Below are 25,982 nucleotides of genomic sequence, written 5' to 3'. Positions count from 1 at the left end.
GTTTTTAAAAACAACCTTTTTCAATTAAATGTATTATTAAACCTTAAAAAGGGAATTTAAAGTGTTTTTCTTCAAATTAGTGCATAGTTTTACACAATACATGAAAACTAAGTTTGTCAACGTGCGTCTTTATTCTACCATACTACTTCTTCTACTAATTGTTACTTATTAGATTAATGAATGTGCATTATTTAAACAATGACTATTATTAAAATATTGGACAGTCCATAAGATATTTGGCAGTTACTAGAAATAAATTACAGAATGCAGTCCAATAAACCATATAGAGTATAAAAAGAATAATGGATGACGTCACAGACATGTTTTAAGACAAATGGTACGATATGAAAGTTTATTTAGGCAAACATGTTTAATTTCAATGGCTTTATTTATTATTTATTTCTTCATTTGAGGTTGTATGGATTGTTTTTCATTGTTCTATTTTGCATTTGGCTTTGCTTTGCGTTTCATTCCTTGTTAAAGTCTGTGTCACAAGTTCTCGTATTTTAGAAAAGGTTAGTTTAGAATAGCAGAAGTTTTAGGTCTATATTTATAACGTTTGCATGTGTATTTAATAACTGTTTGCCTTGCACCCAAACAGCATCATACCTTTGACCATTTTTATGGTGGCAAAGACGGTGTATGGGCAATTAATGAACAGTAAAAACAAAAAAGAACTTATTAAACTGGCTATATTTTGTAAATCCCTTTTATCTAATGTCAAATAGTCATTCTCCTTTAAAAACAATACGACTTATTTGTCTTAGTATTTCCTATTATAGGAAACTGTATGTAATATATGTCCACTTTGTTTATATATATATATGTTTAATTAATTGTTTGTTAAAGCGTTATTGTTCTGATCACATGGTTGTAATAACCCATGATCTAAATAAATCTTGAAATCTTGCAAACCAGTGATGTGAGCTTTCATACATTCGGATCCATACTGTTTAAGTGTTTATCTCATTTGTTTTGTGTTATGCCATATTACATAATGTTGGAGTACTATGTATTACTTTCTCATAATCATGTTCTTAATATTGAAAAGGTTTTTATGTAAAGAATATTGAAAAATCACATAAAAGTGTAAGCCCGTGAGTGGTACATGCTGAATACAGAATGATATATAGTCACAATTGTTTTTATTTACAATCGTACTATAATAATATATACGTGAATCCGTCCCTTAGCTCGTAAATATGAATATAGTTAGTCGGCATAGTGATACATTTATGATGATACATATAGGGCATTGAACTATATCCGCATGCGGGTCGCTAACCATTTATCATGCTTGCCCACTAAAATATCACGTGATCGAAACAAATGAAGCCATTATCTTGTATTCAATTGGAAACGATCAAATAACAGAAAAACGGGTAGGTCAGTGTATTTTAGGTATAATGCGTACTTTGGTATTTCTTTATAACAAAGGATCAAACAAGCGGTTGTAATTTTACTCGTTCTGGTTATATGGCCATGAACAATATGCCCTCAACTATTCATAATTGAAGGTAATTTTTGGATATTTTTGACACCTTGTATGGTATCACTCCTATATTGTTTACCAAAATTCTGCGTGTTTAAGCACGTTACCCTTTTCTTTACGAATATTTGCAAGAACCACAAATGAAAGCATGTTATTGCACGCTGTTTGCTGTTCATAAGTACCGGAAATATGTAAACTTAATACTTTACGCGGAGCCGGAGTGCTTAAAGTTTACTTGTTAATTTTTGTATTGTACAGTTCCTAGTGTTTTTTTATCAAACGATTGAAATCGTCAACTACAGTAGCCACACGATAACTACAAAAATACATCAGGATCAAGGCAGCACAAACACGAAACTTTTACCGCCATCGGACGACATACTTAACAAAATTATAAAACTATCGTGACATAAGTGTTTTAAGTTTATGATATACCAACGACCTGTTAAAGAAGTACAAAAGTCCATTGTAATCGTTTCGCCAATTGATTCTCAAATTTAGTGTTGTTGAATCAAGCATAGGTTTCGTTTCACTGAACCATTTCCGATGTTTAAAATTGAAGCAGTAAAATTTTTAATTTTAATATTTAACAATGTTTGCTTTCAAGTCATAAATTGATTTTCCATAGATGACCGTTCGCATTTATAATATTGCTACTTATTGTTTATCATGTTGTTGGTTTTATTAGCGAAATAATTGCATACATTTTAAATGCATTGCTTCATAATGAAACGTTTCTTACAACCGCTTTGTGCATTATTAATGACACAGGGGAGTGTCTTGTTGTGCAGCGTTCAAGAATTTTTTGATGTCACAAAATTGCCAAATATATTCAAGAAACTCATCGGGAAACATAAGATAATTTTTAGGAACAACTACTTTCACTACTTTAAATGAAAGAAATAGCATGACCATATTTAATATCACAAGTGTAGACGGGTGAGTCAATTTCAACTCATTTTCCCCCAAACAGCATTAAATTAATACTTATCCCCATCGTTTTTAAAAGTGAGTTCTCTTCAAAAAATGGTAGTAAAATATGTACAATATTCTCAATAATATTTATGCGAAGAGCTACAGAAACAAGCTTAGTAGCAAAAAGTTTATACATAAACCCGGTTTAAAGCTGTACTCTCACAGATTGAACGTTTTTACAACTTTTTTTATTTTTGTCTTGGAACGATCAATTTTTTGCGTAAATATCTGCAAACCAGTGATAAAAGACTGCTGACAAAATATCAGCTTTTCATATTTCCGTCCAAAAATTGATGTTTTATGCATATTTTTTAAACCGTTAGTAACAATTTAAGCCATAAAACATTTAATTTGGGACGGAAGTATGAAAATCTGCGATCTGATATTTTGTCATCAGCCTTTCATTACAGCAGATATTTACGCAAATATTGGCTAATTCCAAGACAAAAAATAAAAAAGTTGGAAAAACGGTAAATTTGTTAGAGTGCATCTTTAATGGCACTGGGTAAACACCAAAGACATAGAAAATAAAATCACAATTAAGAAACATGGAAGAACAGCACAAAACTCCACAAACAGCACAGTGCATACATACTATATATAAAAACTAGGTATGTTTATTAAGGATTGTTAGGTACCGTCTTGGAACGGTCAATAAAATCTCATTTTAAGCAAATATTGTACTTGCGTACATTCTTTAAATTTTGAGTTATTACTTAAGCAGATTTATGTTCTTTAAGGACATCTCTTTAGACAATTGGTCAGTGCTGCCTATCAACATTTTACACAATAAAATGTTTCTTTTTACATTGATTAAAACATTAAGTAAGTTTGAATTCTGACATAAACATATCTTTTATTTTGAAAACTGAGTAAAAATGATAACACTATGAAGAAATGACCTCAGTAGTTAAGTGATATTGAGGCGTGGTTAAAACGACGTAAAATGACCTGTTTTTATAGAAGAATATGAAAATTGGTATAACAAATTAAATCAATAGACAAGCGAAGAATAAAAAAGGGCAATACGTTATAATGTTATTCTGTCGACCATTGATGATTAATCCATAACGTCTAACACCAGGCGTTGAAACAAATTGCAAAGCATTACAATTGGTAGACCTATAACGCTGACCGTACCTATAATACAAATGTATGCATGGACATCATAAATGACAATCCCAAATGAAATGTTATTGGAAGAAACATATGCACGCAAAAACGTTTTAGCTTTGATATTGCAATTGTATATTACTTAAGGTATCTGATGCCGTTTTATTGAGCAATGTAAAAGTTTTGATGTCTGGGGACCACATTTAATGATGGTATCATTTGAAAGGGATTTGCTTACTGATAACTGATATGTAAACAAAATGACCATAAAAAGTAGATGGCTACAATAATTGCAGACAGCTGACTTGAAATGACATATTATTCAATCTTTCAAGGCTTCAAAGTGTACTCTGAATTGTATTCCTCCGTCTGCAGATATAATTGGGTTCCCTTATCATTGAAGTACTTGGAACTTATCTATTATTTTATTGTTTGTCTTGTTTTATTATTAATTTTTCTCAAGTTAATGCATAATTTAAGTATTAAGATTTATCTTTTATGTTTTTACTTAACTCAGGATTGTTTGGATAAGAGTGAGGTTTGTGGGCGTAAACTGGTTGAACCCCCAGTAATTTTTCATTTTTCTGACCGTTCTTAACAATTCTTATTAAACACACCAAGCTTTATATATTCATTTTAGTATATGTGCACTGTGTATTTTGTGGAGATTTTTTGCTGTTGTTCCATGTTTCTTGTTTGTGTTTTTTTTTGCGTTTACATGCGACATTCAATGGGGTTTATGTTTAAAATGTTGGCTACTGAGCTTGTTTCTGTAGATTTTCATATGCATATCAAAATCATATTCCATTTGTATTTCATTGTTCCAAATGCAAGTCAGTAAGAACGTCACAAACGCCAGCCAGTTGATGTGTTTGATATTTCCTTAAGTTTGTTTTCATTTATATCATAAAATTAATTCATTCAGCATAGAACTGAAACTATCTGCAATAATATAACTTCAATTTTCCAATACAATCACATTAAGTATGTCCAAAGTTGATTTATCTATAATTATTGATACTGCTTACAAAGAAAAAGCAAACATATATCACTTACCTTGATACTAGAGCACAAATTGAACTTCATCTGTATGTTTTCTACATAAATCTCCTTTTGTGATCGCTGGTTACCATTCCGACAACAAGAACTATACCATTTTATATTGTATGCTCAGTTCTTGCCGCCGAAAGTAAAATATACATTTCTTTACTAAGTCATCCATTTAAATCCATCGAATGTTAAAAAGCACATTGTCATAGTTTCCTGGCGAGCTCCTTTCTCCATTCCAGTTCCGAAAGTTTTTACTCCATTGTTCATTACAGTTTTTCAAAGATGCACTCTTACTCCCAAATCAGATCTAGCAAAAGTAATACAATTGTTTTTATATATTAAAGAGGATGAATAAATGTCGAAAACAACGGTTTATATGAAGGAAACCAAGTTTAATTTGAAAGAAATGTGCTAAAAACACGGCATTTCAACCTTATAAGACAAGAGCAAATATCACTCACCAATCATTAAATATTTGTTTGCGTTTTCAGCCATTAAATACACGATTACAATCTTGTCATCATTTATTAATATTTTCCATAAATGCATTATTTAGTAAATTGTTAAAGGTTTATCACTGAAAATATATGTTTGTTATACATGTGTACGTATTTATTTTGAATTAAAGAGTCACTTTAGTATTAAAGGTTTCTTTTTTCAAAGATTTTATGTCGGCAACCTTTTTTTACAATTATTAGTTTTTTCACTCTCTGCTGTGAACAAAAAACAACTGACAAATGCCCATGTGACCAGACATATGTAAATCCAGGCCTTTTTAAAAATTTCTCCAGTGTTACAAGTGTCCATTGTCTGCTTCTTATTTGTTAATATTTTAACAATGAAACAAGATCCTTTTTCACATTTCACACTTATACCCTTTCATGACTGACTCTATATTAATGCATATACCGGATGGGCATTCTCGGTGAATTTAGCCTTGCTGGAAACTCTTGGTTGTCACCTCCTTGTCAGGTAAGGCTCGCAAAACATATCGAAACGGTTTAGAAAAAAAGAACATATTATGTCATTTCAATGAAACACAATCAAATAAATGGGTATGTAATGTATAAATAAAAAAGAAAATACTCGTCAAAAACGCGACTTTTCGAGAAACTATTTAGACGTCAACAGTCATCTAAAACTGCTAGCGTCATTACGCATTATTAGAATATGACACACGCTCCTTGGTAAAATGTACAAAATGTGTTTTCTACGACAAGGTTTTCAGAAATTGATATTTTTTTACGTATGGCCGAAAATATTTTAATTACGTGTTTACGGTCTGAAACGAAAATTCCGACCGTCCGTCACGCTACCTGGTCGGTAAGTCGGAAAACGTCGTAACCGGCTTCCACACATATCTTCGAGTCGGTTTTCTCTATCTTGAACGGAAACAGATATAATATATTATTAACCGTGAACAGGTATTCTGAATATCTCGGACATATGACCCATATCTTGAATGGCGTTAGCCATTGTGCCATCAATGACTTTAAATACTGCTTCAGTGGATTTTGAGGATAGAACTTATATTAGGTTAAACATATTTGTGTTTATTCTTTCTAAATAGTTTCAAAATGCGATCAATATTTTTGAAAATACTGAAGTCTTTTAAATTTGAGGACTGTCCATGTATATCAAATGAATTTGTCATCTGAAAAGTTAACAGTTTCATTTTTATCTATTTCAGTTTTAATTCTTAAAGTAAGATAATGAAATGAAAAAGGTTTATATGAGATGCACTCTCATTCCCGAACAAGATGTATCACAATAAATACATTTTTTTGCAGATGCAGAGAACAAGTCACTTTCTACCTTATGTGACGATAGTTGATTACTGTATTTCTTTTAGAACCCGCCAGTAATTTAGTGTTTGTGCGTTTTCAGCTATTAAGTACATGGTCACAAACATTTTTTGTCAGGAATTTATATTTTATGATAATATTATAAATGGATTATTTCGTAGGTAGTTAAAGGTTTATCAGTCAACATTTATGTTTACTATACATATGTATGTATTGATTTTAAATACGAGTGTGAAATTAAGGAAAAATAACTACCGACATTTTGATTTTTTGTTAATTATTTACTTTAAAAACCTTCAAACTGAACTACCCAAGGAGGTAAATAATGTTGTCGCCGCGAAAGGCAAAGCACACCTGACCATACTATGAATCGGTTAAGGAAATCTCAGTCTATAATCGTAGCATCGTTAAAGAAATATACACTAGCAAATTTGGAATACCAAGGGGGCGATTTAATAGAGCATTGAACGGGGAAAATTTACCCCAAATTCATGGGAAATCCTCATCGATGTTAGTTTGATTTTAATTGTAATCATTGACGAATAATTAAAAATAGCCATGTTTTACGTTGAGTGCATGTGCATATGAAACATGAAGTTTTGCCATCCATATGTAAAGTACATGTACAACGTCGTTATAAATTTAATTAGCATATACTTGCACATATTTTGTTGTGAACGTTGTGTTTGATAATAGTCATTTTTAAATTTATGTCCATTGCGAGCAGCATTTTGTCGGATCCCTTGAAAATGAATTACACATATCATAATAACATGCACATTTCGTTATAATTTTATGTACTTGTTAAGACACGTGAGAGTATACATTGGCTTAATAACGTATTTGAGGCATAGTTTTTTGCCTTTGACGAAAAAACAACTTCGTGAATTACAATATTAATGGCGTTTTTTAGTAAATGTAGATTATCTTCAAGAGTTGTGTACATATGTAAGGTTTTCAGAATGTTTATGGGTGCAACCATTTGGTTATGCTAGCTGATTTGTGCGTATGTACAGGTACATTTAATGAATAATTCTCGTGAAATATATGTTACTGTAAGCTAACAATTCTGCTATGTTTTGCTCATCAACCGTCAAACTGCTTTGACAAAATGTTTAATGCAATTTGTTCTTATTTTTAAATAAGGTTTTAACAGTGCGTCCCGAAGTCTCCCATTTCATAATATGAAAAGCTTAATGTTTGAAATTGCACGGAGTCTGGCAATTTAGATATATCGACACAACTTCAATTTGACTAAGTCGTTTATATAAGTAAGGGTTGATTATCCCTCACTTGGGAGGGATTCGTAATTGAATTGAAGTTGCAAAAAGAAGTGGCCCAATCCTTTTGCATATTTGATTTTATAATGTTGGTTTCAATTATTATGTTTAACTTTGCATTGATATAGGCAAACTTGCCCCTGGGACATATCTCGCCGATACAAGAAATAGATATTTGATTTTGCACAAGTATCGTTGAGATATAAAAAGAGATAACTTCTGTATCATTATCACAGGAACGAATTAGTTGTTTCCTTTATACGACACATAATTAATAAATTAGTATGTATTTGATGCGATAACGGGACAATCGTAGTACTAATACTTAACAACTGATGACAATATATGCCAAAACTAACCCAATTTCGACCAAAATCAACTTAAACGAGTTTTTGCCGTTTTGATTGGCTACTAATCCCGCCAAATACGGGATAAGAGAAATGGGATAATTTTCATTGGCTGTCGAAACTCGTCCTAATATGATATGGTTGTACACTACTTTCAAAGCCAGCCATTTTGTGTTCCGTTTTATCGAATGTTTTTAATAGTGTGTGACCTGTCTTAAACATAAGAGGAATAACTAGCCTATTATATACTTAAAGTCTTATTCAAAATCAATGCATAAACATGTATAACAAACATCAATTTTGACCGATAAACCTTTAACACCTTACTAAATAATACATTTATAGAAAATATTAATTACTGATAACAAGATTGTAACCGTGTATTTAATAGCAGAAGGGCAAAGAAATATTAAATGATTGGTGAATGCTTAAAGATTTACTGTGGTCTACTGTAGTCTCATAAGGTTGAAATACCGTGTTTTTTGCTCATTGTTTTCAAATTAAACTAGGTATCCTTCATAAGAACAATTGGAATTCGACATTTATTAATCCTTTTTGGAAAATTGAAACAAAACTATTAATTGTGGTAAATCTTATTTGGGAGTAATAGTGCATCTTTAACCACTTTGTACGGTTTGATATTACTGTTGGCGGATTTTATGACAAGTATGCTTTCGGAAACCGACAAAATGGACGACGAATGTGAAAATAGTTTTGAACATTTGGCGAACGATTTACGATATAATCACGAAAAGATTTGATTCCTTAGACTTTACAGTGAGTTCGGCTTTATTCATTAGTCTTCGTAATGTGACGTAACGGGATGAATGTCAAAATCAGCAAAGTGCAGCCTAGAAAAACGGAATCCATGAATGAAAAAGGGATATAAGCTTCATGAATAACTTAACGTAAGGTATAACAATGTTTTAACCAAAATGTCGTTGCATACGTAATAGTTAATTAGTATAAAACTCATTAATTAGATGATTTCATATTGGCATAGTTATTTGCTCTCAATCAACTGTATTGGCATGAAGCCTTGGACAAATAATTGGACCAATATGAAATCACCTTATTAATAACATAATATACAAAGGCAAATGTACCACATCCATTGAGATTCTTGTTCCGTTCAATATATTTTTGAAACATAAAGTTTGCTAGAAACAATTTGCATGTATTGTTCGAAAAGATGAAGTTACAGAATTGTATATATATATATATTTCAAACGCTATCTCATGATATATTCCTACCTTTAGTTTATATAACTGATGTTCCATAATATATCTTGTGAAAACAATAGATAACATATTTTTCATTTTACTACTGAAAGAGTTACATGAATAAGGTTACCATAACGCGTTCGCTGTCAAATATATATGTTACCATAAATCTTTAAAAAGTTCACCACCGTAAGAATTTTAAAATGGTTTAAATCGTTTTCATTCAGATTTAACTGCTGAAATATTTTCTCTTTTTGCTGAAAAAACATTTATCCTTTTATTCACTTTAAGTTTAAAAAATACGAGTCACTATTCCCATTCTCGTTGTAAATGTTTTAACACAAAACTGAAAAAACACCGCACGACTTAATATCTCCAACTGAAATGAATTCCCACGCCGTCAACACTTCGCCAAACCATCGTTACTACCCAAACACAATAACATGTGACAATGATCGTCACTACGCAAACATAATGTAAACCAATGAAAATCACGGTTTGATGTTTTTACACTCCTTTAAACCAATCAAACACGACGAAACGTGGCCTTCGATACGGACACTTGTTTTGAAAAAGCGCTGACGAAGGTACTCTGTTGACCAATTTGATACTTGTCTCTTGTCTTTAGATAAAAATATTAAAAACACATGGCTATCAAAATCTCTTCAGAACCTTTGTATTTAAAAAGGAACTGAACAGCTGAACAGGTTTAAATCTAGTTTTCAGTACTCAACATCAAACTGATAAACAAAGTGACAAGAAAAGAACACAAAACAAAAAAATAACATTGATATAATAGGTTGTCTTTTAACAAAACATTCGGTTGTCCACTTTGAACATTTCAACAATACGTATAAAAATAAATGAACATGCCTTTTGAAAGCTGCACATTTTTTGCAAGTTTTGAAGAACAGTTTGCAGCCGCTGTTGTGATGTAAACTTTATAAAGACATTTGACAAAATGCGTAGACAGGTCTTTCTAAAGACAGATACAAACAGCAAACTCAATGGCAAATGAACGCTTGGAACTATTTTGCACCCTATAAGCAATCAATCATTCCCAGATAGGTCGCAACAATATTCACAAAGTCAACACTCTTAACGAAACCGGTTGTCGCACAGTTGAAATTAATCTGTGATTGCAATAAAACTTTTGAACAGATGAAAAATCTGAGCATCCAATGATACATATTACATTCCTTTAAACAAGGTTACGACTGCACTTTGTGACCGCTCTGAAACCTTGTAGCAACCTCAGCGAAATAGATCAGAGCCATTTCGGACATTTGCTTCAAAACCAGTGAGAAGTTCATTGATATGAAAATTAACCACTTGAGAAACACTTTTAAAAAGGGTCTTTCTGAATTACACTAATTTGGGCATGAATCCATCATACAGACCTCCGGCAAATTTTCAGGACTGACAATTAGCAACGGGTTAAACCTTTGTCCTGATATTCCCTTGTCAAGGTGAGTAAACATTGATTTCAGGTCATTATTTTTCGAATACTTTTGACACACCGTATCCTCTCATTATGAGAACAACGGAACAAAAGACACCAAGGTTCGGGAAATTTTGGAACAGATAAAACGGTAAGCAAGCCGAAACATGAAGTGATTTATAGGTTATGGGATCAAGATTTAGTTCATAAAGGACAACGGAACAAAGACGACGGAGTTAGGGAGATTTTGGAAAAAGATAAGGCAATGTTTGAGCCGAGTCATGAGGTGCTTTATATGTAATACGAATCAATTGAGAGGACAGAGAAACAATGACGACGGAGTTAGGCTGATTTTGGAACAAAAGAGGCAATTTAAAAGCGAACACAAATAAACAAAGATGGGGTTTGTGGAGCCAAGCGCATAAGTAGTCTAACGATGAGGCCATGGTGATCAACCAGAAAACATGAAACACGTATAAAATACAATCAAGCACGCCAAACGATCAGTTCTCCGGCTTCAGTTGTGTGAAGATTTTAGGATTTATATTTTTAAGCCATCATGGTTAGTGTTTTCAATAATAGAATGTGAAATGAAACTATTGGAAGGATACACTAAAATATGTATTGTATAGTTTTTATTAATCAAAACTTATTGTTTTTTCGGTATTTGCTGAAACATTGATACTTTTTATATAACATGTCTGAGATAAAATCAACCGTTTATGATTTATTTTAAACCAACAAGAAAAGAAACAGACAAAGTGATATGTAAATGTAGCATCCCCGTGTGTGTAGAGTTAAATATTATATACGTTTGATACAAAAATATTCTTTTCTCTTTCTTTTTATCCTAAATAATAGATTAGTGTATCTAAAAATATCAAAACAAATGAAGCAAAATCATGTTTACACTTAATTTATACAAATTTACACAGTACATGAACGAAATAAGAACAAGAAGGAAAACTTCATCATTAAAAAGTACAGTAAGAGAAAATAAAAACATTATTCTTACTTTAAAAAAAAGGACAACTAATGAATCTAACAAATAAAAACGACAATCAAAAAACCGATGTAGACAAAATTCCTTCTCAATCCATATATTTTATGTTAATGAACACAATATTACGTAAATGAAGGAACATTGCGTATCGAAAAATAAAAATATCATAAGATAAAAAAACTGTTGCAAATAATTATCAATTAAATACTCTTTGAACAAGGTAACCACAAAATCGTTTCTATACCCCCACCCTACCCCACCCCCACCCCCTAAAAATAAAATAAAAATAAAAGTAAAATAATAATAATGAAAAAATAAAAAAATAAATGAAATGAAAATAAAATAGAATAAAGAAAAATCAGACCAATGTATCTAGATAATGAAACTAAGCAAAGTTGAACGGGCTGTTTTTTCGTAAACCAATTTTACTCAAATACTTGTTGCGCAAGCCTATTTGAGGATTCACTGTTAAGGATTGCCAACGGAGAAAGAAGACGTGAAAAAAACTGAAAATGTCATTGACGATAGCTCGTTGAAATTATTCACCAGAGCGGGTTCGAAATGAAAGACAGGCAAGAACGTAAATTATTGATAATTGCTATAAAGATGGGGAAGTTTTTGCCCACTGACGAGGACGCGTTGCTATCGAACAAAGGAACAATTGCTCATTGATAGTCAGTCTTCCCTGAAACGGGCCTTAAACTTGGTATCACAGGGACTCCATGATGACGAATTACAAATACCCTAAAAAGATAGCAAACCATAAATGATCATGCAGACCATCAACCCTTCTGAGGATAGAAAGTTATTTTGTAAATTCTAGTGAAGAGGAAGCTATGGTTAGTTGAACTTGCGTTCATATAGGTTATTTTGATGGACTTAAAGGTTGGGAAAGTGCTCTAAATAACGCACGACATGTTTACGTAATAATTCATGAAAATGGAGTGACAGTTTCAAGGTTTGAAAAATGAATTCGATTTTTTAAAACCTTTGTTTATATCTCTTATATATGATAAAAAGGATAAGACCAGCAACACTGATCACTTTATGTTGTACACAAACAGTTTAATTAATTTACAAAACCTTAACGAAATCAATGTGAAATATTAGCATTTATCGATATAAATATAACTTACAAAATTGAAAAAGATGGATGACGTTCGAAAAACAGTGCATATGCATAGCGTATGCTGAAAGTGTATCAATGTTTATCATTTGCCATTCTATTTTGTCTTCTTGTGTTGGTTCGGCGATTTTCAGATTTAAATAAATTAAAAAAACAAAAAAACAAACAACAAATGATTTTTAACCTAAAGGACAATTTATTTTATTCTAAGATGACTGTTTTGGAAAGTACCATATTCCCGGATTGGCCGTTGGTGAGGTTGGTTGTTGGTCACCAAGTCGGACACTTGGGTTGCCTACGAAACTTTAGACGCTCAAAGCAAAGTTTTGTTTTTGTTTTATGATTAATCAATAACATTTTTTCTAAAAACCGAAGTGCCCTAAATACAGGCACTGGTCCGGTTTATTGACAATTGGTCAAGTGTGCTAAATGCCTATCTTTTCTCAACAGAATACCAACACAATAACACTCGGAGTACTCCTGGTGGTCTGTGCATTCATTGGGACTCTCAATGCCGGTAGGAACTACATTATTAATGTTTTTCATTGTGTAAATTGTTTTCACCTCGCTGTATCACTGAACAATTTTGTTCAGATTTTCTCAATAGCTCAATATTTCTTCAAAAAAATATCCTTAAAGATAATAGTTTATTTTTCATAGACATGATAACTTTTAAAACAAGAAAAAAATCGCCTATTAAAACGCGTGGAACTGACTATATTAGCCTTTTATTTACTTCAAAAGCCGTAATTTCATATGATGCCAGGTCGGAGTAAACGCATTTTATTCGGTTTAAGAAGAACTTGAATGAAAATCATCGTTTAATATCAATACCTTTGTGGGAAAAGCACAGTCATTTACTGAAATTTGAAAATCTGAATTTGTTTTGTCACAGTCACTGTTCTATTAAATCGACTTAATCACAAATTTCTTGTTGGCTTCATTCCTTCATTAAATGTGTTTATGGTTTTATTTACCTTTATGAACAAACGGTAGCTGGAAGATACTCACCTGAAAATAGAGTATTTCTTGTAAGAGTTTTTTTTTAATTTCATGTAAAAGATATATAATAAAAAATATTTGTTTTGTATTTGTATAAAGTTGCATTGGACGGCGCTTGCACAACAAACAACGACTGCATATGCGGAGATGCCTACTCGTCATGTCAGAACTTATTGTGTAAATGCGCTACTGGGTACACTGCCATTGGTGGAACATGTAAAGCAGGTACTGTGTTGAGTTTTGTCACGGATATTTATTGATACATTATTATTGACAAGAAAACTTCCTACACACACTATCCGATTGCTTTAACTATTTGTTGCAAAAATGTTAAACCGAGTGAAAAAATTATTTTGGTCGAATCTTATTCGAATATTATAATTGTTATTTTATCTTCAACAGTATCTCATAAACTTTTGACTTAAATCGCATATGAAAAAGAATACCGCTTAAGCCACCTCTAGGGGGCGTTGACAGTATTTCTCTTTTCTCTACTGTCGTTGAACTCTTTCTTTAAAACCGGAGGTGAAGTGTGTTATAATAATTATACATTTTCTACAGTGTATGAGTTTATAGAATGATTTACTTGTGTTTAAGTCAGAGAGATTGCGAAACATTACCTTTACTTCTATTTGTATCAAGGGGCAACCTGCACACGTGGAAGTTGCAATTTGAATCTCTCTTTGAACGCATAGCAACATAATCGATATTGGATACGCTTTACTCGAGAATAAGCTCATTTCATAACCGTATCACCTTGAAACAAAACTCATTTTACACGATCCTACTCAAATAATGCGACATAGTTTATACATTTCATACCTGATCTCTTGATCACAAAGACGCTTAAAGGTTGTTAACTTTACAACAATAACGTAATGCTCTAAACGTAGTAAAAAATTACAAATAGCATTTTGCAATCTCTCTGTAATATCTATGTTCAGACATCGGCACAACATGTTCCTCGACATCGGATTGCGATACCACAACAGTGACTGGCACGGTGTGCGATACAACAATGACGGATTCAGTTTGTAAGATAGGTATGTTTTGAAAATATGACTTCCATCATCGGAATTTCAATTGTAGGAATTGGTATATATTGATTTTATTAACAAAGTGGTATCTATTTTATGACCAAATATTGACAAATACAGATTTATTATAAAAATTGACCAAAAATGTATTTACAAAGATAGTTTGATGTTTGAGCCTTATCATTATGTCTTTAAACAGTGTTTGCGGTAAGACTCAGATTAATGGATAACATATGCAATGTTTACCTACAACAGAATATTTAAATTAAACATTACTTTTAAAAAGGTTCCTCATCTGCTTGTACAAACAACCAAAATGACTGCGTATCAAACTCTGCCTGCGCCTCCAACACTTGTACATGCACAGCTACCACCCACTCAGAAGAAACATCAACAAAGCTGTGCAAGAAAGGTCAGTACCCTAAATAAAAAAAAAACATATCTAAAAAACGATCAGTCGTTAATAGTCCGTAGTAATCCTCGGGGCATTTTATATAGTGTCGATGTGATGCAATTAAGACTTTTTATTATTTTATTCAGTTTAAAATTAAACGTTTTAAATAAAGTGTCCGAATAATGATTTTATTTAAATTATATATGTGTTCTATAATGTCTTGAAGGTATTTGGCAGTGATACACTCCATTATGTTTTCATTCCTTAAGAGTTTAAACTAAGCTATCGATTTGTATGTTTTATTATTGAATAGCGCTAGGACAATCGTGCACCGCTACATCTGACTGTGAAAACAACATTTCACCTGTAGTGTGCGATACGACTCTTGCTTCTCCTGTCTGCAAAATAGGTAACCAGTGGCCGAATCCTTTTGGGTCATTAAGATGTGTCTTAGTGATTATCTCTTAACTTTATGTTTGTTAAAAGGATCTTCGTTAAATGTTTGGCTAAAGGGCTTGTCCATGCAGTTACCATTGTATTATTAGTTAATTTCTGCCTTAAATGTTATGCTACTGGGTATGTCCATGTACTTTCCGTTGTTTTCATTAAAGATTCTCAAATATATGATTTCATCTAAGCTTGCATGTGATGGCGTTCACAAAATTAGATATACCACTTAAACTGCCATTCTTAAATGTTATTGGATTAACAGAAATTTGGATATGTTTGAATACCAAAGACATGCGTATATAAATTGATTCAACAAAACATCGATGTATCCCTTTTCTTTCACAGATAGTATTGAATTCTGCTTGTTTTATTGTACAATATATTTAGAGAGTAATATTAGTGCAACATTCGAAGTAGATAACACTCATACGCGTATATAATATCTTCATTCAAAAAAAGCATGATGATATCACCTTTTGTTTCATACAGGGGTTGGTGGAGCCTGCGGTGTTGTTACAGACAAGTGTACGACTAATTCAGCTTGTGACGGTGGAAGTTCATTATGCGCTTGCTCTGCTAATTATCCAGCCTTGGGTACTCTTTGTGTTGGAGGTAGGCCATTTTATAACCAAAGAAATACATTTGATACAATATTAAGCGTTCAGACCTAAAAGCGTTCAAACTGGCCTACTCAGTGTGTGTATACCACGTGATAAATTACGTCATATATGCTACTTCGTAAAGCAACATTTTGCTTAAAATGAAGACTTAAATCAAAAGAACTTTTCTTTAACTACACCATTTTAAATGAAACAAAGGGCAGTCTATGCCGCTTAAAGTGCCCCGCCTTCGTTGTTTTACCGGAGTTTGATAAGGTGATTAGTTTGATCAAACACTTCGACAAACCTGTTTCCAAAATTTTTTTTGACAGTGCTCCGTCAGACGGCCGTATTGTGAAAAGGTTTGTCGAAATGTTTTAAGAAACTAAACTCTCAATCAAACTCTGGTAAAAGCCCGAAGGCGGGGCTCCGTAAGCGGCGTAGACTGCACTATGTTTCAATTAAAATGGTGAAGAAATGGGAAAGTTATCTTTGTTTAAAGTCTTCATGCGAAGCAAAATGTTGCATTCCGATGTAACATTTATGACGCAATTTATCACGTGGTACACACTCTGCTACTGGCTCTTAAAATAAAGTTTTTTTATCAGATTTATGCATCGGGTGTATCATTATTAGCGTATCATAATTTTTTGTTTTAAATGTATCCAACAAAACAGCAAAATGGTCTTAACACGAGACGATTCCATCGCAAATATCCATTTATTACGTCGAATTACTTTAATTCAGTACCAATAAATACATCATAAATGTTTAAATATGTCAGTATGAACCAAAATTCAAACATTTCAAGAAATATATCGCAATATGGGCGGACGTAAAATAAACTATTTAATTTCATATAATTTATACTTTTGCATGTTTATCATTATCAAGATTGTATGGATCATTTTTAATCAGTATTAATCATACTTTAACATATTATGATATATAAATGTATATTTCAATTAATAAATTCGTTTTCCACTTCATGATTAAATAATGTATGTCATTATGTTCATAAAAATACATGTGCACAAATTATGTCAGAACCAATCAATACTGTGGAGTGTCAATCGGTTTAACCTATACTGTTAAAATCGAGATCACAATTATTCCATTACTCTGTTTTGGCATACAATTTTCCTACAGTGTTAAGAAATGTTAATTTCTAAATATTCATCTTGAACCGTAGCCTAAAAATTTGGTTACGTTTTATTTTATCAAAGCACATTCACTATAAAAAGAAACTGTTAAGACGTCGATTGGTATTCCTTAGTTTATGTAAGGACAGGCTAAAACAATCATTAATAAAAAGAAATTACTTTCAATGTTAAAAAAATATGCTGTATCCAGTTGATACCTAATTTATGCGTTATTTTGATACCTAAATTATAATAATTTACTCAGCGACTTGCTCATATTATTTATCTTGTGCTGGGCATGTATTTTTAAATTCTATTTCCCTCTAATATACCAACTCAAAGCAATCCCATAAGGTATTTTAAACACTGAAAATACACGTAAATACCAACACACAGTTGCAGCCATATTCGCATTATGATCCTTCCGATATATACGTTTTATTAAATATAGCCATTGAAAAAATCTATTTAGAAATAGTGAAACTCATGTGACTATCATATTGTTTCAGAATTGACACAATCTTGCGTCAATGACGCTGGCTGCATCAGTAACGCCGGATGTGTATCAAGTGCATGTGCTTGCAGTTCTGGATATGTCGCGACTGGCAATACTGCTTGTAAAGGAGGTACGGTCTTTGGTGAAAATTGAAAGTCAGGCTGGTGTTGGAATACGTATAAACATCTTGATATAGCATGTCAATGAAGGACATTTTTGTCCTGAAGTTAGACGAATTAACGTCAAAATGGTTAATACTTCCACATCCCTTCCGCATATAGTGAGACAATGTTTATTGTATAACAAGTGAAACCCAAATTTCAACGTACAATTAATATTGTTTTGCAGACAAAAAAGTTTATACATATACCCTGTTAATGGCACAGAGAAAACGCCAAGAACATAGAACACAAAAACAACCAATCACAAACAAGACACCGGAAACAACAGCACAAAACTCTACAAACAACACAGTACATAAATACAACACAGTACATAAATTATATACTATATAAAAATCTGCCGTATATTGCTACATCAACTGTTAGTGTACAAGATATACATCTAACTTTTTCAGAGCATTTAGTAATGTACAATTATCTTACTTTTTGCCTTAAACTATTTAAAAGTTTGTTTCTTCAATCAATTATCCGATTTGTTTTGTAATAAAATACATTGAAATCTAAAAAGAAGATATTATTCCTGAAAATATTGTTTGTATTTACAGATTATGGAACTGCCTGTTCAGTAGCATCTCCATGCGATACAGCAACAAACACCCTGGCTGTATGCGATAATACTGGCTTCTGTAAAATAAGTGAGTTTTTTGCGCGGTTTATACGTTTAAACTTAAGTGAGTTCCTATGGCGTTTTTGTTGGTAACACACTAGTGTTTCATATAGGTTTCACGAACTGTGTATTTGCTTTAACAGTTTCAAATAAAATAAAAAACAAGTTTTATCGCTTGTTTTAAGAAACCGAAACTGGTTTTTGAAAATATCGAAACCCCCTACTGAGGCAGTTTTGTCGGTTCCTTCAATCCGAAAACTAGTTCACTGTGAAAAAACAACATGGCGGACAGTAATCAAACACGTGCGTTGAAACACCATTTAGTTAAAACAGCCAAGCGATCATCTGCGGTATCATTGTTTTGAAGAAATTCAGAAATAATGGCTACATGCAAAGGCTCGACCATGTTGTTCAAACCCTTGAAACCAAAACTGAAACTAGTTTGGTATGAACAAAAACGCAAAGTTTACAAGCGAGCGTAGGCGGTTACCTCCAATTTTAAGTGACTAGGATATTTTGATAGATAGGTAATACGTATTGCATTGTGTGTCTCTAGTTAGGTAGGATTAATCATTGTGCGTTTAAAAAGGTTATTATTAGTGCTTAATGGTTTAATCTATGACTATGAATTGAAATATTGCAATAATTCGTTCGCATAGTATCTAAGTTGTGATAATATATATTTGTGTCATTTTCTTAAAGGATGTATTTCATATATATATTCACATAAATATGGGTCTTAAGTCTTATTTTGATATTGGAAAATCGGGATGATGCGCGAGAACTATTTTCTTGTCTTATATTTATCTATGTTCTAGACACTCGTCGACATACAGTGATATGTGTAAAGGAATTCAATGCGCCTTAAGTCACTAATCCGGACAAATGGGTTTTCTCCAGACAACCCGAGGTCCCGGCGTGTTTCACAATCGTTGTAAAAATGTGATCGAATTAAACTAATTAATAATTAAATGGAGATTTGAGCACTTTGTCAGGTTATTATTGAAAACATTAGGTGTTTCTGAAGCCTAACCACTTATCAATGTCCTATATAGAGGCGGGATCGAGCTGCGCTGGAAACACAGACAAGTGTGTATCAGGCGCCTCTTGTGACGGCGGAACTTCCAACTGCGCATGTAACAGTGGGTACACACAGGATGCTACACCGGCGTTATGCCTGGGAGGTAAACATAATTATTATTTTCACGATGAATTTTACACATGTTACTGCTAGTACCATACCATGTTCCATGACGATTTGTTGACACATGCTACTGCTAGTAGCATACCGTGTTTCATGACGAAGGATCGTAAACAGCGCGAAAGAACAAATACATGAACTAAATGTTTACAAACAGAATACCAAAACAACTTTACGGGTTGGCATTAATAGTGACAATCTTATTCAAAATCAATACATACACTTGAATATCAAACATAAATTTCGAGTGATTAACTTTTAACTACTAAATAATGCATTTATGGAAAATGTTAATTACTGATAACAAGATTGTAAGCGTGTATTAGCTGGAAACGCAAAAATATTAAATGATTGGTGAGTGCTAAAATATTTAGTGCGATCTACTATCGTCTCATAAGATAGAAAAACCGTGTTTTCTTCGCCGTTCGTGTTTAAATTTAACTCGATATCCATCATAAGAACCATTGTTTTCGACATTTATTCATTCTTTTTGGTATATCAAAACAATTGTATTAATTATGTTAAATCTTATTTGGGAGTAAATCGGAATCTTTAAAATAAGAAAGGTCGGGTGAGTTTAAACATACGACTTTTATTATTATTTCTCTCTCAGAGGAAAGCTTGAAAACATCATAGCATCTTTTTTCACAATTCCAAATCCATTTCGAATATTTGTTACAGACGCCGGAACAACATGTACCGCATCAACAGACTGTGACCAAGTAACAGTTGCTCTGGTATGCGATCTAACCGTTTCATCACCAGTTTGCAGGAAAAGTGAGTCCTTTCATTTTCTGGTATGTTTTTTTCCAGTCGTATCGAAGGTTAGAGACCGACAAGCAGGGCCGGTATTCGTAAAACATCATTTCTAAAGTCGATTTCTTAACATTTTCATAGTCAAATTAAAAGAAAACTGTTTGTTTTTTTAAAGTATGTTTATGGGATATGATCAATGTCTATTAAGTATGTCAGATATTTTTGAATTATTATATCATTTGATATGAGAGATAATTAATTTACGACAAAGACTTAAGAAAGGAATTCACTTAAGATTTTTAATTTATTTCTGGTCCAGTAATAAAAGCAGGGTATATTTCGTCATAATTTGCTGTGAATTGTGACATGTTTAAAATGATATAGATACCTTCACAATGTTTACAATTATGCGATGTTATTTAGTTAAGCTTTAAATGAAACAAACTAAATTGCCTGGAATATCAAACACATATAACTAGCAGACGTTTAACAGGAAAGGAGTTTAGGGATTAACGAAAATTATTAGTTTCTATATCAAATGAAAGATCTGGCCCCAATATCACGAAAATACTTGAGACAAATCTCAAACTCAGTCTCAACTCATTTAACCATATAACATCAAAATTTATTGAAAGAAAATACGTTTTTACTCATTTTTAAACTGCATTCTATCATTAAACATGTTGATTAAAACCTTTGGTCTAGACTCCAAGGGAAAATATTCTACAGCCAAAAATGTACGCGAGTACAATTAATTGCCTTTAAACAAGTATATGTTTGCTCTAGAATTAGTTATCTTTGACATATTGTCAAAATCTCTAAATAACACATGCTAAGAGAAAATACGATTTCAAAATGTGAAAAAGAAACATGAAAAATTTGAAAATATTTTGAATAATACTATGCTCTATTAATGCAGTAAAATAAGTTGAGATTGAGATTTCTCTTAAGTATTTTTGTGATATTGGGGCCTGGCCTTAATATTACGAAAATACTTAAGGACATTTCTCAAATTATTATTCCTCACAACAGCATGAGGTCAATTAAACAACTATATGTTCACTCTTTGTTAGGGTGCATTATGAATTATGTTAAACTTAGAAGTTTGGCTGACTTACATTGTCTGCTGTAAAATAATGCTGTTTTAATGTTGCCCATTGTTTTATTCACGTCATCTATGAACGAATGCGCTTTTTAATAATATTTAAATGTATTTTAGAATAATATTTTGAATAATGCTATGCGGTTCTATGGTTAAATGAGTCGACGTTGAGAGACCAAAGTGTTTTGTGATCTTTGGGCCTTGTTATCAAGTTATTATGACTTCTTATCGATCAGTTACGTTCTGTGTTTGTGTTTGATTATATATGATTATTTATTATAACTTGCATAGAACATAAACATACAGGGCGTGCTACATAATGTGTCACCAGTGGGTACCCGAAGAAGCGTATGATGGTAGATGGATGTTATTTGTAATATGTATTAATCAGTATACTCTTATTTTAGAGCTAACCGACTGCGGCGCAGACACCACCAATTGTGTTGCTAATAACGCCTGTAGTGGCGGTACATGTAACTGTGCAACCGGATTTTCCGAAGATGGCACAACATTCCTTTGTGAAGGAGGTAATGTGATGAGCTTAAATGTTGGAACTTTTAAACACACTAAGTGTATAACTTCTTTTAGAAAAACGTGATGATATTTTTTTTATGGAATGAGTAATTATGTGTTCGAATTGTTTACATACATGTGTGCATTAATATTAATAACGACGTTTTTGGCTAAACCGTACAAGGACAACATCATTCAAAGTAGCGGTATCATCAAACAAAACATGCAGTTATATTTTTTGGTTATGTTGCAGGTGTTGATTCAACATGTGACAATCAGTATGACTGTGATGCGAATACGGGCATTGTGTGTGACACATCATCTAGTAAATGCAAAAAGGGTAAGGAATCATTCAATTTTATTAGATTTGCATTATTTTAAAATGTAATATCAAATGTTAGATAATAAACGTATTTTGAACATTTTAAATGCAATACGATTATTTGGTATCCATAATATACAATCGACAAGTTTACGTTCACAATGAAATGGAGACAGTATGTTATTTTTTATGAAAATTTGCACTATAGACGGTTCATGCGAATTTCCCATATGAAATAGAGTACGGAAACCTTTTAATTCAATTATTGAATGACATATTTCACATGTAACGAAATGCAACCACTGAAATAATTTATTGGTAAAAGGACACAAATAATTCGACACAAAATAAACAAGAAAGCACTAGCAAAACCGGTTTGAGTCTTCCAGTGTTCTTTAATTTGTAATAATCAATGTGAAGCTTATTTTGTGAGCAACAAAGCACTTCCAACGAACAATGTTATTGTGTGCTTCACATACCGTTAAACCAAGGGTTTGGGTAATAGATATAAAGATTCCAATATTACCAAAACTGTTATATGACAAACCCGTTTAGGTTCAATGGAAAGGCTTGTAAACATTTCTTGAAAGTTAAATTTGACAGAAATTTCGATTGTAAATCCCGTATCCATTTTAAATGTGAAATGAAAAACAAAATCAGGTCCTATAATAATAAGTTGTTGCATTTTTATTGAAAATATATCATTCTTCAAACTAGATCTTACATAAATATGTTTAGCTTAAAAGTCTTATTTACATTTGTAAACTATTTTCAGTGGCATTTGCGTGATCCGAAATAAATATTTCTTTCGGCTTCCATTAAAAAATTGATACAACCTCCATGACAGTATAACATCTCTATATCTTGCTAATTGTAGTATATGAGTAAACAATGTGAAAAAGTATTTTCTTCAGCCGTTCTTGGCACCTGCATAGCTTTTTACCAATGTATAACAAACATGACTTTATTACGAAGCGAATGTATACTCTGCTGTATTCACTATATGGAACATGTGTTATCATTATTATCTCTGTCTACAGACGTTGCTGCAAGCTGCTCTGCAAACCAGTGTATAACCAATGCTGAATGTGCCTCGTGCAGCTTGTGTGCGTGTTTGGACAGCTACACATACGCTTCTACTACCTTTACATGTGGTAAGTGAACATATTTTCTTCAAGCTGTACAATGATTCATGATCAGACTCGATATAATCTCTGTGAATTATATAACACGTCAATCACAAAATGAAAACTAAAATGACATCGGTATCAATTGGCCATGATCTTTTTTACAATCACACCATTCTGATCAAAACACACTTGTTAACTACTGTCTACAAGTGTGTTCTTTATCTCACGGAAATAAATCTACATAAGAATATATATTAAGTCGACATTTTATTTTGGATATTAAAAGTATAAACATGTCATGTCCCACTATGTTCAATAAAAATATTTCCTATTTACAACGAGATTGATAATCAATTGTATGATATAAATAATGACAAATGCATTTTCAAGTCCATGATTCATATTCCTAATACATTCAATTGAAAAATTGATGGTGTGTTTTACTTACATCAATTCAGAAGCGTCATTCACCTCTTTTTCAGATTACAACAAGGCGACATCCACTTGTTTTGTTTCTGCTGTATTGCTGATGATCTGTCTCCTTGTTTCGCTCTTTTAACAACCATCGGGCTGACTCCAGTGTACGAAGATCGAATAGTCAAGCAACGAATTCAAAATGAAACAATTAAAAAATTCCGTGTATTGTAGTGCCCTTTTCTGAAAACCACTAACCATATGAAGTAACATTTTTACGTACACATCACAATATTACAACAATTGGGCATTTTTTTTACATACGCGGATAGCCTTCCACGTGACATTGAAGATAAAAAACATTCAGTGGAATAGAATTGTATACTTTCCACCAACTTATTATTTAAGATATGCGTTTAAGTACTTTTTTAAAACTGTCAAAAGTTGTTGGAATAAATTAGAACTAACTATTTAAGTTAACCGTTTGAAATGTCTTTTTCAAAATTTAAGAATGTACATAGTATTTATACTTTGATGTTTTGTATATTTGCTTACTTATGTTTTTCTGTGTTAACTGTAAACTAATGAACAAGTGGAATAACACATACAAACAGTTTGAGGCAAAAAATCACATGTTGTCAATTTGTTCTATTTTCACACATAAAATACATATACTCATAATGAAAGTATCTGAAATATATCGTGTTTAAGAAATTTTAAGATTTGAACTGAAATCTAATTATTTGAACATTATTTTATTGAGTTTACATTCAATCCCATGTTCAACGTATCGACTTATCGCATTATGCAACTGTTTGTGGTTTAAATGATAGCTGTTTATGTTTTGAAACTTGTGTGTTAAATACTTGGACACAGAATAAAAAAAAATCGAAATGTGTCGTGTTATCGCTGATCATTGTTTCTAGTAAAAGGAACTTCAGTGGTTAAAGCTATGGTTGATGACCTCAGGCAGAGACGACAACTTTTAAATCTTTGATATGCCTTAATACAAGAGGCAGATGGTACATTATCACTTACCTGATTCGCCTAGCAATGGTTTCGGCCTCTTTATATACACACACATATGAGTGGACCACTTGTGTTTCATGCCAACATCTAAGGTGGCATTTGTGATTATGCTGTTGCAGTATTGTCTTGTTGTCTCGGCCATGAATATAGAAAAACAATGCGTTTTACAATATGGCGGTTAATGACGTCTGTGTTCAGGAATGCTTCATTATCTCTGTCATTTACAAATAGTGCTTTACTCATGTTTCTATATCAATCCGGATTCGGCGGTAATCTGATAATTTATCGATGAAGCTATTTTGATGCGTATGAGGTCTATTTGTACGTATGTGTCGCTCATTCAGGGTTTTGCACTTTCTTTGTGTCTCTAAACAGGTTTTATATTTAAGTTTGTTTGCTACTGGACTTGTCCTATTTAACGAAAGAGTATATATGGAAATTATAAATTCACAATCGAATACTTTACATATAAATACAAAAAAAAAAATGAAAACCGTCTTCACAAAGGAAAATGGAATGAAACATAAGTGACAGTATGTCAGAACGTTTCTGAAAGTTGTATTTAGTCAAGTTTTACCGTTGTTTTTCTTACAATAGCTGCAAATTCCTTAAGTTAAAGATGGGATTTGATTTTATCATATTAGCATAACAAAATGAGCTTATTATCGGTGTGCAACGGTTAAAAACAAATGAGATAAAATGATAAACAAGTTTATCTGCTGATCAACTTTTACTTGTAATTGTGAAGTG

At 32.2% G+C, this 25,982-nt stretch overlaps 1 protein-coding gene across 1 annotated transcript in view; it reads left to right on the top strand.

Annotated features, from left to right (window-relative positions):
- The window catches only part of LOC128239465 (multiple epidermal growth factor-like domains protein 11), a 47,439-nt gene extending 22,414 nt beyond the window's left edge, over positions 1–25,025 (top strand). The window contains exons 2-15 of the mRNA XM_052956108.1: positions 13,307–13,373; positions 13,958–14,083; positions 14,803–14,901; positions 15,182–15,307; positions 15,603–15,698; positions 16,229–16,351; positions 17,990–18,106; positions 18,704–18,793; positions 19,821–19,949; positions 20,648–20,743; positions 22,232–22,351; positions 22,591–22,677; positions 23,700–23,813; positions 24,272–25,025. Of these exons, the coding sequence (XP_052812068.1) occupies positions 14,877–14,901; positions 15,182–15,307; positions 15,603–15,698; positions 16,229–16,351; positions 17,990–18,106; positions 18,704–18,793; positions 19,821–19,949; positions 20,648–20,743; positions 22,232–22,351; positions 22,591–22,677; positions 23,700–23,813; positions 24,272–24,348 (1,200 nt within the window). The 5' untranslated portion in view covers positions 13,307–13,373; positions 13,958–14,083; positions 14,803–14,876 and the 3' untranslated portion in view covers positions 24,349–25,025. The remainder of the gene's footprint in view (positions 1–13,306; positions 13,374–13,957; positions 14,084–14,802; positions 14,902–15,181; positions 15,308–15,602; positions 15,699–16,228; positions 16,352–17,989; positions 18,107–18,703; positions 18,794–19,820; positions 19,950–20,647; positions 20,744–22,231; positions 22,352–22,590; positions 22,678–23,699; positions 23,814–24,271) is intronic.
- The last annotated feature ends 957 nt before the right edge of the window (positions 25,026–25,982 follow it).

This window comes from Mya arenaria, chromosome 6 (assembly GCF_026914265.1).
Source record: "Mya arenaria isolate MELC-2E11 chromosome 6, ASM2691426v1".
Classification (NCBI taxonomy): Eukaryota; Metazoa; Mollusca; class Bivalvia; order Myida; family Myidae; genus Mya; species Mya arenaria.
This window is presented reverse-complemented; position numbering and strand designations above follow the sequence as displayed.